Source organism: Magnolia sinica, chromosome 3 (assembly GCF_029962835.1).
Source record: "Magnolia sinica isolate HGM2019 chromosome 3, MsV1, whole genome shotgun sequence".
Lineage (NCBI taxonomy): Eukaryota > Viridiplantae > Streptophyta > Magnoliopsida > Magnoliales > Magnoliaceae > Magnolia > Magnolia sinica.
The window spans coordinates 125,329,597-125,344,800 of record NC_080575.1 but is presented as its reverse complement, the minus strand read 5'-3'; the positions used below and the strand labels follow the sequence as shown (position 1 = coordinate 125,344,800).

The 15,204-nt window shown below is 39.6% G+C and overlaps 1 protein-coding gene across 1 annotated transcript; it reads right to left on the bottom strand.

Annotated features, from left to right (window-relative positions):
• Window positions 1–1,728: 1,728 nt before the first annotated feature.
• Window positions 1,729–13,620, bottom strand: LOC131241174 (uncharacterized). The gene is made up of 3 exons (XM_058239887.1): window positions 13,431–13,620; window positions 2,409–2,491; window positions 1,729–2,019 (listed from the first exon to the last, which is right to left on the bottom strand). The coding sequence occupies exons 1-3, from the start codon at window positions 13,507–13,509 to the stop codon at window positions 1,984–1,986; spliced, it is 198 nt and encodes a 65-aa protein (XP_058095870.1). The 5' UTR covers window positions 13,510–13,620; the 3' UTR covers window positions 1,729–1,983.
• Window positions 13,621–15,204: the final 1,584 nt, after the last annotated feature.

Here is a 15,204-nt window from a genome sequence, read left to right as displayed (position 1 = left end):
TCCTTAACCATATTTGGACTGTTTCCACTGAACAATGGAATATTGCATTGGTTCCCAGTTCCTTTTTCCTGACTGCCTGTACTTTTTTTCTCAACAATCTATTTGTTGGACATTGATGGATGGGATAAGATCTACCAATGGGCCACATGTTTAATATAGACATTGATATTATTTCCAACCGTCCATTTTCCTTAACAAGCGAGGCCAACATCAGTGGACAACCCTGACCTCTGACGATAGATGAACATTTACCCGTTAAAAGTGGAGCATGTACTGTTCCTTTTTCTTTTTTCTTTTTCAGGGGTCGAACCTCTACTAACGAGCAGAAGGCACTTTATTTTTAGTTTTACCTATAGAGAAATGCTCCAGTGCTCTCAGAGCACCATGTTATAGTGCTCCTCCTAGTTTCTTTGGGACACTTAGACAATCCAATCCATTAATCTGGAATGTCCATTAGGACCAAAGCATTTCAATGGGTAGGCATGCAAATATCATGCTGATCTAACAAATCTTAACAATTAGATCGATGGCCGTTAATATGGATGGTCTAGAGCATTTACACAAAAATAAGTCCAGTTAACAATTTAATCCATCTATCTGTTTGGACGCATCCTGGATTGCTTATGATTCTTAAGGAATCACTTTTGTAAGGCCATCCCATCCCTGTATTGGAAAAAGGATGGCTATATAAAGAAAGAAGAAAAATAAAATAAAAAAAGGCTCAGTAGAGGATAGTTAGGATCATCCAATCAGTTCAATTTTTGTATGCTAGTCCAAGAAATGTGTCTTGGACTTAATGGACAGTTTAGATTGATTGATTGGACTGTCCAATTAAACCGATGCAACTTGGAGCACTACAACTCATAGTGCTCTGAGAGCATTGCAGCATCCCTTTAGCTATAACCACCCATATGGCTAACTTGGCTGACTTGGAAGGAACCACATTCCATCGAAGAAAACAAACAGCCATACACTCTTGAAGAAGCTACCCTCCCTGCAGAGATGAGGTGGTTCTCACCAGAGAAAGATACCTGAAAGAGATATGGCCATTGGACTTGGGCCCATCAGAGTGATGGCCCGAGTACACCACAATATTGGGCCTAATGCTTGTCTTGCAATTGCAAGTTGTTCATCACCACCACTCCAAGATGCGCAGTCAGGTGATTTGGACCGTTCATTTGACATATCCACCATGAATTAGTTACAAATCGATCTTGACCATCCACCAATGACACAATCGGGGGATGATTGTTGACGTCTGCATTAAACTCAACCAATCAGATGGTTTCGATCATCCATTCAATATGGTTTTAGACCTTGGACGATCCTGAGGCCAACCCACCGTACGTACCACCTTCTACATTCTGCTACCATCACTCACATCACAGGCCGGAATGATGAAATGTGCCAATCACAACTCATTTTGAAGAATGGTCGATTGCAATTCCACAACATAATCTTATGCAAAACCCATGTAATGGACACATGGACTAGTCTTGTATGATCATACTTATCAAGTCCTAGTGGGCCCTAATTCCAATTGCCCATTCCCCAAATATCGTAATAAGAAATCCTCGATATAAATATCAACAGCCACTGAAGGTGGGCCGTTGCATGTAGGCTTGTTCTTCCTTTTTGAATTCAGACTCATCTGAAACGACAAAAAACACGGAGTGATTTTTTTTGGTGGAAGCCAGCTAATCCACAGATTTCTCAGGCATCTCATGGTTTCATGGACAAGTCATTTTATTTAGTACTGAAATGTACCAAAAAAAGTCTCTTTTATCATATCCACACAGCATTAACCAGCTGAATTTTGTCAGAAGCTGCTCGAATGAAAAAATCCTAAGACCAGGACATGAAACAGGGTTCCCCATCTGCACCCATTTCTTATGGTTATACAGAGATTGTAACTGCTGGGAAATGATCAAATCTACAAACATTTGGTCCCCAAGGTATCAAACAAGCTCTCTTCGTTGGCCCTCATTCAGGCTTTTTACGGGTCATCCCAGCAACTACCTGCAAATGTAAACAAAGACACCCATTAAAAATGACATGATATTGACCATCAACCAAATGCTCCGCAATGTGTAAATGAGATAGAAACTAAACCCTAAATACACTACATTAGTTGTTTGGTCAAGATACGGAAAGATAGTAAGAACACCCGAATGAGGAAGAATACAGTCACAACTGAATTCTGCATTCTGTAGTAACGAGGACATCATGAAACCAAGGCTACCATAGTGTACCACCCGTCCCATTCATGCAGGAATCCCACTTTGGAGATGCATAGGGATTCCTGCCATCCATGAATGGACAGGTGGGAACCACTGCAGGGTATAAAGGGGAATGCAATCTATTAACTAAACATAAAGAAAGAAGCAATTGCAGAAGTAAATACGTACATCACTTAATGCTGGTTGTGGAACCTGTTTAGATGTTTCAAAGGAGTCCAAGATGGGCCTCACCACAGCCGGAAGGAAGAGGCCTGAAAATTGAGACAATGGGAGACAGGATCAGCTGAATACTCGAAAAAGATTTTTGGTTTTCTCCATACCAACACCTCCCTCCTACTTGATTCTATCAACACCAAAAGATGCAATATATATATATAAAGACATACATTATTAGATTCTCTTTCTTAATTGAGGTAAAAATTCAATTCTTTTAATCTACCATTGGAAACACCTTTCATGTTGTAAGTATCATTGCAACCGTGAAGGTTACAATAACTAAGGAAGAGAATTAAGCATCTGTACTATTGACCAAAACCAATTTAAAAATAAAATTTGGTGGTATACTTGACTACACTTTCTTTTCTTCTTTTGTTTTCAGTAAACAGAGATTTACAGAAGACAACCAAGCTCCCACAATATACAATTTTACAAATCAGGTATTTAGTTTGAAATTTAAATCTCGTAAGCTTAATATCATGATTTGCAAGCTTGTCCACCTTTAAATTATCTTCTGGTAATCCAACTTTGAATTACTTAATCTGCGAATGTGAAGCGCAATGGAGCCGTGCAAATAAAGGCACTGGTCTGGAATGTTAGAAGGAACCATCTTATCAAGGGGACAACTCCTTTCCAATCATTGGACGATGGAGAGACAATGATGAAAAGCCTAACATATTAAGGAGACTTCAGGATTATGCCACCAATCATGTTTCTACGTATCTGTAGAAAAATGGTGGAAATTCATAGGCTACATGTTACTTCAGCTATTTTCATGAGCAACATGACATTAAGGCTAAGCTACGCGACTGGCAAAGCCATTTTTTAACGCACCAGTATGAAGTTAGTAAATACGATGAAACGAAAGAGAGTTAACATAGCTTGTGCTCAAGAAACCAAGTAGAAAGGAGCCAAAACTAGAGAAATTGATGGATATAAGCTTTGGTATATAGGAAATGACGGGTCGTTTGGATGCCTGTAAAATTTTTAAGTTGTAATCCGATTACAGGTAATCGAATTACAAGCGTAAAGTGTTAACGGTCTGTCCTGTTTGGCTTTAAGCTATAATTTTTTTTACAGGTAAACAGTTGTTTGTGTTTGGATAACCTGTAAATTGTTTACAGTCTATAATTGAGTATTCACACACAAGAGAGCTTGGAGTGGTAAATCCTCTAAAAACCATCAAATGATATATAAAGTCTCCATTTATGATGGATCATTGGGTTAAGCCCAACTCAATAAAACCTATGGCTGATCCTAACGCTAAACCAATCGTTCAGTGGGGCACAAAAATGGGCTCGATAATTCAAATTCCCTTTTGTGATGAGATACTATTGAATATAAACAATTAACTATTACTTCACATGTATACGTAGTGTGCTAGCGATCTGTATATAAACAATTAACTATTACTTCACATGTATACGTAGTGTGCTAGCGATCTGTATAGTTTACTCCACATGTACAGTGGCCCTCACATATGCTGGCCACGTGTACATGGCCATACATGTACAGTTAGACATACATGCATGATCAACCCACGTGTACAGCAGACCATGCATGATATAAAGAGAGGTACATGGTACAAGGAGAGGTATAAAGATGGATTAGAAAGCAGGCCATAGATGATACATGATTATGTGTAGAACGGGACATAGATGGATGACCCCACATTTACAGTGCGCCAGATCATGGCCATAATTCCTTGAACATAGATGGATGATACATATAGAGAGGATACAGTGGGCCCGTGTGTACAGTGGGTGACATATACGATGGGCCATAAATGCATGATTATCCATATCACTGAACCATGGGTCTGGTCATTGGAAAAAGGGGAGGGTGGGAATGTCAAAGCCACACCGCAATTCTCCCTGCATCGAAAAGTTTCAAAAAATGGATCCATTACCTGTAATCTGAAACATGCCCTTTCGCCATGTTTCAGATTACAGCTTGATTACAACCTGTAATCCCATTACCGGCAAATACACCCATTCAAACGACCCATGTTAATCCGATTACCTGTAATCGGATTACTGCTCAAAAGACTTTACAGGAATCCAAATGACCCCTAACAAAAATACAATAGGTATAGTGGTGGATAAAGATTTAGATGTAGGTATAGTGGTAGATAGAGATTTAAATGACAAAAAATTAGAAGAGGCAAGGAGCAGAGAAGAGGCAAAGGTTTCATCTTCTAAAGTGGGATGATGTGTGTAAACCATGGGATCGGGGGTTGCAAAGATTGGACGAGATGAATTTAACGTTGTTAGGGAAATGGGTTTGGCGGTTTGGGGTGCAAGAGGTAGTTTATCGAGAGAGGTGGTGGGTAGGAAATATGGAGTTGAAGAAGGGGGTTGGTGGACCCGGGCTTCGTCGTTATATAGGGCATCTTTTATTTGGAAGTTTATGGCATCTTTAAAGAGTAAGATATGGGAAGGGATAGGTTTTTGTTAGGCAATGGTCAAAAAATAAGGTTTTGGGAACAAGCATGGGTTGGGGATCAAAAATTGAGTGAGGTCTTTCTTAGGTTAGCTATAATGGTGGAGTTGAATGTTGGGTAGCGAATTGCTTTGGTATGTGATGCGAGATAATTGCTTCCCTGCTGTGTAGGCAGAACTTGGATGATGCCGAGTTTGAGGAGTTCATTAACTTGCAAAAGCTTCTTTTCAAGATCCATCTGGCATTGAGCGACCTGAATTCACCCTTTTGGAAAAGAAAGGAAAAAAAAGGTCTGAAAATTCTTTGTTACATCTTTTTTAAGGATGCTTTCTAGAGTGTCAAGGAGCGATGAAATCAATCAGTAAGCGTATGTTTGGTGGTATTGTGCCCCATCAAAAGTTGCCGCTTTGGCATGGCTAGTCAGTCGCAACAAAGTTCTAACGGTGGACAATCTCTACAAGTGAAAGATGATCCTCCTGACTATTTGTTTGATGTGTATGCAAAATGAGGAATCAGTAAATCATTTGTTTATCTATTTGGAGTTGCTTGGGTTTCACCATGTTCGATAACGCATTTCTTTTTTATGTGGCATGAGGGAGCTTATGGGAAAAGAGCGGCAAAAGTATAGCTGCTTTGTTTACTCTCAGGGATTTGGTTCATATGGCTAGAAAGGAACAACCAATGCTTTAGGAATTGGTTGGGGCGAGTATGAGAAGTGTTTAATAGGGCTAAAAGTAATGTTATGGAATGGGAGTTGGCCCCAAAGGCAGTTGATCTCTTCCCGGAGAGTTGGCTTCAGTTGTAATTTTCTGTTTTCTCTGTACATGTGTATATTTCGACTTCGGTCGGCTTTGTTAATATATACCCAATGTTAAAAAAGCAATAATAATAATAATAAAGAAAGAAAGATTTAAACGACAAAGTTGTAAATGTTAAGAGTATAAGTGATAGGATTTTATTAATAAAGTTGTGCTGGGATAGGAGATAATCAATGTTATTAGTGCATATGCACTGCAAATAAGGTTTAAGGATACAAAGAGACAATTCTGGGAGGATATGAGTGGATTAATGCAAGAAATTCTAAATAGAGAGAGGATTTTTCAAGAGCTCGAGAGGCTTGCGCCAAGGAGATCCTCTGTCTCCTTACCTATTTCCTATAGTGGCAGAGGCGCTGTCTCAAATGTTGAAAAAAGGCCAAGAACAGGGTATCCTGCAAGGCATAGCTGTGCCAGGTTTGGATGTCCCTCTCACTCATATCCAGTTCGCAGATGATACTCTTATTTTCTCAGAGGCTTCACAAGAAAAAATCGATCATCTTTATACGGCTATTCGCTGTTTTGAAGCCGTCTCGGGCCTCACGATTAATTTCTCTAGGTCCAAACTTCTTGGACTTAACGTCCCCACTCAGTCCGTACAGAGCTTTGTCGATACGTTGGGTTGCCGAGTTGAGTCCTTTCCGACTTACTTTGTTGGGCTGCCTCTTTGCATTGGCTCCCCATCGAAACACATGTGGGATAAGGTTATCAACAAATTCCACAAGTACCTGGCTTCCTAGAAATGTAGGTATTTTTCTATTGGAGGGAGACTAACCCTCATAAAAGCAGCCCTCTCTAGCCTTCCACTATATTTTATGTCACTGTTCACCTGTCCCGGGTCGGTTATCAGGAGCATTGATAAAATCAGAAGGGATTTCCTTTGGTTTGGCAAGGAAAATCAGAGGAAGTTCCATTTGCTTGAATGGAAGGAAGTCTGTAAAATTTTCAGTGATGGAGGCGCTAATGTGAAGAATATGAGGCTTACGAATCAAGCCTTGCTAGGGAAGTGGACATGGAGATTTGCTTCTGAAAGGGATGCTTTGTGGACTTCAATCATCAAGGGTAAATATGGAGCTTCTCACGGCGGTTGGTGGCCGAAAAAATCCTCCTATTATAAGGCTTCTCATATATGGAGGGGTGTTCTGAAAGTTAAAGATCCCGTCTACTCTAATAGTAGATTTCAATTGGGAAATGGAGCCGCCATCAGATTTTGGGAAGATATCAGGTGTGGTGACACTTCCTTGAAGACTCTATTCCCTCAGATTTACAGGCTTGCTCCCGACAGAAATATATATATTAACAGATGTTACACTTCTTTGTCCGATCACCCGGCTTGGGATATTAGATGCATTAGAAATCTGAATCAAAGAGAAACTGATGAATATATCGAGCTTCTGAAATGTATCGCCCAAGTGCAGATCACCATTTCTCAGCTTGACAGTATCATATGGCCTCTCGAGAAATCAGCGTCTTTCTCCGTTAAGTCACTCTACACAGCTATCTATCCTACCGCATGCCCGATGCCTGATTTCCCCTCTTTCATCTGGAAGTACAAGGTCCCTCCTAAATATATTTGTTTCGGGTGGCTGGTTAGCCGAAATAGGATCCTCACTTTAGATAACCTATCTAAGAGAGTCCTGCAGCTAGTTAATGTTTGTCTCTATTGCATGGGAAATGCTGAATCTGTGAACCATTTATTGGTTCATTGCCCTTTCATATCCTCTATTCCTGAAGATTTCTGCCAGCACTTTTCGGTCAGTTGGTGCGCGCCAGAGTCTGCTGAGAATATGTTATCCGATTGGTATGGCTTTAAGCTCGGAAAAATTAATTCCACCATTTGGCGTATAGCTCTCCTGGCCATTTGGTGGGTGGTGTGGGAAGAAAGGAATAATAGGTGTTTCAATGATCGGGTGTCCTCGAGTAGGGTAGTTGGTTCTAAGGCGAAAAAGCTAGTCTTCGAATGGGCTATAAACATAAAGGTTTTAAAGAGGGTGGATTTGTCATTTCTTGGTGACTAGGAGCGTTCTGCTATCTCAGCAGTTCGCTTCCTTTCTGTTTTTTTCTGCTTTGCTTTTCTCTTTTGTATGTTTCTTTCTTTTAAATAAATTTGCAATTACTTTTTTAAAAAATATATATAGAGAGAGAGGATATTTATAAGAAGAGACTTAAAGTAGGAAAAGAAAGTACAAGATATGAGAGGGTATATGGAGGATATGGTTTTGGAAGAAGAAATGAGGTGGGAAAATATATCCTTGATTTCACTATGGCATACAATCTATCTCTAGCAAACACAAACTTTAAAAGACAGATGAACATTTGATAACTTTCAAAAGTGGATCATATATAAGCCAACTAGATTTCTTTCTACTTAGGAAGCAGAACGATCAATATGTAAGGATTGCAAGGTGATACCTAAAGAGAGTTTGAAAGGACAACATAGGTTAATGGTTATAAATGTTTACATTAAGAAATGAAAGAAAGATAATGAAATTAATAAGTGTGCAAAAACTATATAGTCAAATTTAAATGGAGAGAAAACAATGTTATTCATAAATAAATTGCTGGAAAAAGGAAAGTGGAATGTAAGGAAGAACTAAATATTATATGGAATGAGATGGCTGAGTGCGTTAGGAAAATGGTAAAAGGTGTTTTAGGAGAATCTGCAAGAAAAAGCCAATCATATAAGGAAACTTGGCGGTGGAATGACAATATACAAAAAGTTATTAACAAGAAATGTTCACGTCTCAAAACCCGGTAAGAGACTAAGAACAATGAAAATCTTGAACAATATAAAAATGTCAAAAGGATTGCTAAGTAGCAAATGAGCCTAAACTTAAGGCTTATGATGGTCTTTAGTCCAGTGTTGTCAAAATCATTGTTGTCATGTGTGATCACATATGCGCATATCCATATGCAGATCGCATATGCAAAAATATGCAATCACATATTGGCCATTATTTTTATTTTATTTTAACAACCTTTTTGTCTATAAAAAGCCTTCCAAACCTCCTCCATTTGCAATATTCTCACTCCCCATCAGTTTCAATCAGTAAGCGTTCGGCTTGTTTGGCTAGACTCATTCATTAATGCGCAAGATTCATCATGTTTAAACCTAACACCAAGTCAATACAATGTTAAATGTTCTTCATAGGAGGAAGTCCAGCTAGGAATTCTTTGGGCACTAACTCTTCATATCCATGGAGGAGCTTCTACATGAGAGGTGAAACATCCAACTGTTTTGTTTCTTCTTTAGCAACTAAGACATAGATGATGTTGGTCTTCAAACTTTTCTATACTGAGACATTTCTGACCCTTCTCTTTATTCAATTTGCGCGTTGGCAGCTGTTTCATTGGGTGCAACGTAATATTAACACCATCCTTGACAAAGGAATAAGAGTTAGCTTGACTCGTATGTATTATATCTCAGTCCAATAGCCACGATGTTCCCAACAAAATGTGGCACACATCCATGGGACTACATCACACCACGCATCATCCTTGTACTTGGATCAAATAGAGAACGAAATTAAGCACTTAAAATTTACGGAGACTTCACCCCCTTTCTTGAACCAACAAATCTAGTATAGATATGGATGAATGTGTGTTTTTAAGTTTTAATTTGCCCATCATTTCTTATGAGACTATGTTCTCAGTGCTTCCCCATCTACCATAATCATGCATATTTTCCCACCAAAGGTGCAAGTGTTGTGGAAGATATTGTGTTGCAAGCATCACCTCCCATCAATCACCCAAGGTGTCCATAGCACCATCCATTGGATAACCAACGTCTCACTCCTATCTCCATAGATATCTATTACATCTTCCCCAACATGTGCCCCATCATCATATGCACGTTCTTTATACTCTGTGTCATCTTCAGCTTTCAATTTCATGGGGTCAGAAGTATCTTCAACATATTCTTCATCTTCAGCTAAATTCACTTTAACTGCAAACCGATGTCAAGGACTTTAAAAAGAACGATGTTCCGGCTGCCCACACTTAAAGTATGCAAAAGGATTGTTGCTTTGTCTCGTCCTGAGTGCAATAATCCCTCATCCATAATCACCTCCCTCGGGTTAGGGTTTAGCTTCATCGTTAAATGTTAGCCCATTACCCCTCAACCTTTGGAAGGTCCTTGGTCACCTTACATGGGAAGTTAGCATGTTGCCCCATCATTGGTGACGGTCCTCGTGAAGCACTAAATTTTCTCCCACATACCCAATTAATTATCTCCTTGGCTTTTAATGCAATTGCATATGCATCGAACAGCTTCAATACATCTTTGAAAGCCAATTCATTTCTTATATCCAGGTTAAGACCATTAAGATATTTGAAATCTTTTATTCTTCATCCTTACAAAACACACCCACCCACAATATCAAGGTATCGAATTCCTTGGTGTATTCATTCACCGATTTATTCCCTCAAGGTAGATTATGAAATCTTTTATAGAGGTCACAAGCATAAGTCACGGGTCGAAACTTCCATTTAATTTTGTTTTCATCTTTTTTCAAGAATTTACTTTCTCCTTACTTTAACGGATTTGTTCGGCTTGAATATCAACCTATTATGCTAATGCGTGAGCAGAAAACTTCATTGCTACTAATTTCACCTTCCAATTGTCCGTGATTTCCACATACTTGAACAACTTTTCCACCTTAGCCAATCAACAAAAGTCGTCTACAAGCGACCATGGAATTCCAAAATTTCCACCTCAATTTTAGGTTCTATATTATTCCAACAATCGAAGGATTCAATCATAGGTGCCTCTTATCCCCTACATGTGCTCGTGCTCCGACTTCAATATTCGGATTCCTTCCATGCCGGAGCTCTTCAACTTTATTAGCGAGATTGCCTGCCGATGCGTGAGTTGAACTACTCGTTCTATGAGTGCATGGATTCATTAGGTACTTGTGTAAACTCTTTTCTTCCCATATCACCCCTTTCAAAGCCATTAGGAGATGAAGCAGAGTAGAAATTCCCTAATGATCACCCACTTTAACACCAAAATGGTGCAACCCAGTTACCAAGTTCATAAGACCTCGATACTTGAATTGCAAAGAAATAAACACGTGTATATTCACAAGAAATATATTGAGAAGAGAAATAAATAATTTCATTAATATTCAAACTTCTCTTAGCCCAATCTCCAGGATTGGGAAGTTGAAGAGTTCGTGGGTCGTCTTGAGCACATATACAGGAGTACGCCAGTCATCAATAGCCCACCCCAAACACGCAGCTTTTGCTTGGCTGGTGTGGACTGAGAGGATTCTCACGGTGAATAATCTGAGAAAAAAGGGGCATGCCTATTGTCAATATCTGTCTCTAATGCATGAAGAATAAAGAATCTATCGACCATCTGCTGCTTTTCTGCCCGTTCATCTCTTCGATCTGGTCAGAATTTCTCAATTGATTCAATATGAAGTGGTGTTTTCCTAGTTTTGTTAGCCTCCTTCTCAAAGCCTAGCATGGGATTAGACTGGGCAAGCATAGGACGCGGCTTTGGGGTATGGCAATCATTGTCATTTAGTGGTCGGTTTGGGAAGAAAGAAACAATAGATGCTTCGGGGACGTCTCAAACTTGGAAATGGATATTGCCAGCAAGGCTAAGCGACTTTTGATCGAATATGTTGTTTATGTAGTGGGCCTTAAGGATGTAGATTTTCTTTTTCTTGGAGTCTAGCTGTTGATTGCCTCCTCGGCGATCTCTTTTCTCCCCTTCTCCTTTTTCTCTCTTCTTTTATATATTTATTTAGTGACTTTTCAAACAAAAAAAAACTTCTCTTAGCCCAAGTGTTGTATTTGGTTATTTACTAAAATTGCCCTTTAGGGAAGAAGGATTGATGATTTAGAAGATATAATTGGAGGAATGTATGGTTAGGTTCCATTTGTATACTTGGTCGAATACAGCATATCTTAACCAAACGTCCAAATACTTGAGGAAACTCACAAACTCAAAAAATGTGGAATAGCCTACCTCCTATAACACAACCCCTCTTCACAAGAAATATTTTGAGTAGAGAGATAAACAACTTCATTAATATTCAAATTTCTCTTAGCCCAAGTGTTATATTTGGTTATTTACTAAAATCATCCTTTGGGGAAGAAGGATGGATGGTTAGCATGGACAATTTAGAAGATATAATTGGAGGAATCCGGCATATCCTAACCAAACCTACAAATACTTGAGAAAACTCACAAACTCAAAAAATGTGGAATAGCCTACCAAAAAAAAAAAAGAGACAATTCATATGAATCTTAGTGAAGATCCTCCAACCATTAAATTGATTTCAAATCAATCTATAATTTATTTAATATAATAACAATCTTACCTACAAAAACTTGGCCTAAATAGCATGTGTGTGTGTGTGTGTTTGGACCTCTTCGGTTGAAATTGGACATTAACGGTATTTCTCCTCTTAATCATTAGGTCTGGCAATGGGTCTAATTGACACACAGGGCAACCTGCCCAACCCACTTAAATCCAGGTTTAGGTTGAATAATTTGGGTTTCCAGTCAAGCTCAAGATAGATAATGTGGTTTATGAAGCAATCCTTCTTGAGGACAAACATGTTTGCCTTTTCTTCTCTTGACAGTGACCTGACTTCTTGCTTCCCATTAACATCTACAACCTCCCAAAGGATACAAAACTATTGCTCCCCAATAGCTCCATAGCTCTCTAATTTCACTCTTTTGCTTTGCTTTTTTATCATTGTTATCAATACTCTCCTCTTGCTTCACTTAGAAACTTAAGATTCATTGGTGCCTATAGCCTGCCCATCATCCTAGCGAGAACAAGTTCCACCATTCTGTTACCAAATCTTTCTTCTTCTTCTTCTTTTAAATGGCACTCTTACCAAACCTTGCAACCAAGGAAACCCAACTACATGTTTTCAAATTTTAAGTGGATCCCAATAATTTTACATTCCAACAAGATGGGCACATGATCCAACCTCGTGTAAGCAATGTATGTGATGGAATGGGTCCAAAAGGTGACCTTCCCAATCCCCTGAAAGGGGGAATTTACAATATAGACAGTGCCCGATCAAAAGAAAGGGATTTTGCGTTTGATTCAGCGATACCAAACGTGCAATTCCTGCATTTCATTCATCCAAACTGTAATGGATAGGTCATGGCACAAGTTGTTCTCCACCCGACAGCCTCGATGGTCTCATTGGAGTCCGAATGAATTGAGCCACAAAAAGTTCTCCATCCGATGATCTTGACTGTCTCATTGGTTTCTGAATGGATCATTATGCGATCATCAACATTTAATGGGAAAGGAAAATCCACCAATCCGGTAGGGGTGACTTTTGGGCAGTTAAAACCATTCATTACAGGGTTCTCGGTATGAACGGTTGGGATCCCAAAAGACAGACCAAACAGAAACCGCAACTCCCTTGGTCATGTACAGATCCCATTTGTAAAGGAAATCGATCTAACGGTTGATCTACTACAAGCTCTGAAATTTTTTAAGATGGGAAATTCGATGTGGGCACAGCTATCAATTCCAGAAAGGACAGTTAATCTTCTTCACAACAAACAAACCATCACAACGCCGATGATCAATCACCGAAAACAGCAGAATTCCTGCAGTTTCAGAATCTTCAGTTGCAGGTAAGAAACCCTAATCTTCCCCAAAAATAAAAAATAAAAAGAAAGAAAGAAAGGGCAAAAAGAATTAGGTTTGAAGGTGAGGTGGAGATTGGAGTATTACCGACTCCGGCGATTAGGCAAGAAGCAGCAACGACGGGCTCTTGCACCACGAACATCTTCAGCTTGTCCATCGCCCCCATCTCTCTCACTCTCGATCTCCTCCTCCGTCCACGAGGAAATATATAGAGTTCTCGATCGAGTAGATGGCCCCTGGGATCCAGATCGTCGATATAGTATGACTCAGGGGTGGATGGGATATATCCTCATAATCTTCGCCGTCAGATCATCCTAATATCAATTTGGCCCCTGTTAAATGTACATCATTAATCGCAACCTCCAACATCCCATCCAATGGCTATGGATGAAATTAGGGCACTTTTGTTGGGTCCATCAGATCAACGGCATAGTTACCGAGGTAAGATGTGGGACCCATGGAGATGCCCGTGAAAAATCCAGTCCGTTCATCAGTTTCTAAGCTCACAACTCAGGCAGATTCAAAACAAAGGTGGGCCACACGACAGGAATCAGTGATAAAGGAAACGTCCCTGTTGAAACCTTCTTCGATCCGACCATGCATGCCATCCCAACCGTTCATAAGGTTATGATCACCCATATAAACTATGGGCACAAATATTATCCTGATCCAAAACTTCTGTAACAACCACAGAGTTTTCAACAGCGTGCATTTAATCCCTGCATTTTCGTGTGCCGTGGTCCAAAGTTTTAGACCTGCACGAATTTTGAACTCATATGAGCTTGAGAAACTGATGGGGAGTGCATTTTCGATGGCATTTCTTTGGATCTACATTGTTTTTTTACCCCTGAAACTTACGTGCATGACTGGACAGGCAATTCCCGTCCCACATGTGCGGATGCGGATTGCCTGCTACTCTATGCGGTAAGCTACTTGGGGGCTCGTGTTGTTTGTGAGAAATCCATTCCCATCCATCCGTTTTGCTGCTATATATATATATACACCTTCCATTCATTTTGCCAGCTAATTTTAAGGCACGGTATACAAATATAGGTAAATCCAAAGCTCAAGGATATTAATGCCCATCATTGAGGACTCGGATTTCCTGCCCAAGCCCGGATCCAAAACTCAGTGTGATGTACTAAAGTAAAAGGTAACTAGGGAAATGTTTTACGCTCAAACCTCCCTGGATTCTTCAATGCAAAACTTTTGTGGCCCCACGAATATTTCAACTGTGAATATTTAATTCTCATGTTGTCAGCTCACTTGAGCATTAGATATGGTTAATTTTTGGCCTAATGTCCTAAAATAAACTAACAAAACAGATGGACGAGTAGGATTTCTCACAAACATCACAATAGACCCCACGGCTTTCGCAAAAATCCACGTCTCATCATGGAAGCCTTCTTAAAGCCCATCCTACTGTTTATTTGCTATCCAACCAATTCATAAGATCACATGGATCTGGATCAAGGGAAAACACAAAAATCAAATTGACCTAAAACTTTTGTGGCCCAATAAGTTTTAAATGGCAGAGGTTCAATCCTCACAATGCTTTGGATCTGCTTCATTTTTGTCCTAAAATGAGTTGGCAAAATAGATCTGCAGTGTAGGTAAAACACATGCATCATGGTGGCCCATAAAGCTGAGGCCACATTCTGATGCAGTCCAAGTATTTCACGACCATATTAGCCAATTGCATGTAATATGGCAGGAACCACTGCCCTAAGCACAGTGAAGCCACCATAATGCATGTGTTATATCCACTTCGGTCATCTATAACTCATACTAGAGAATGAGCTCAAACTTAGGTACATTTAAGGCTCAAGGGAACTACAACACAGGAAACAGTGGGTATAAA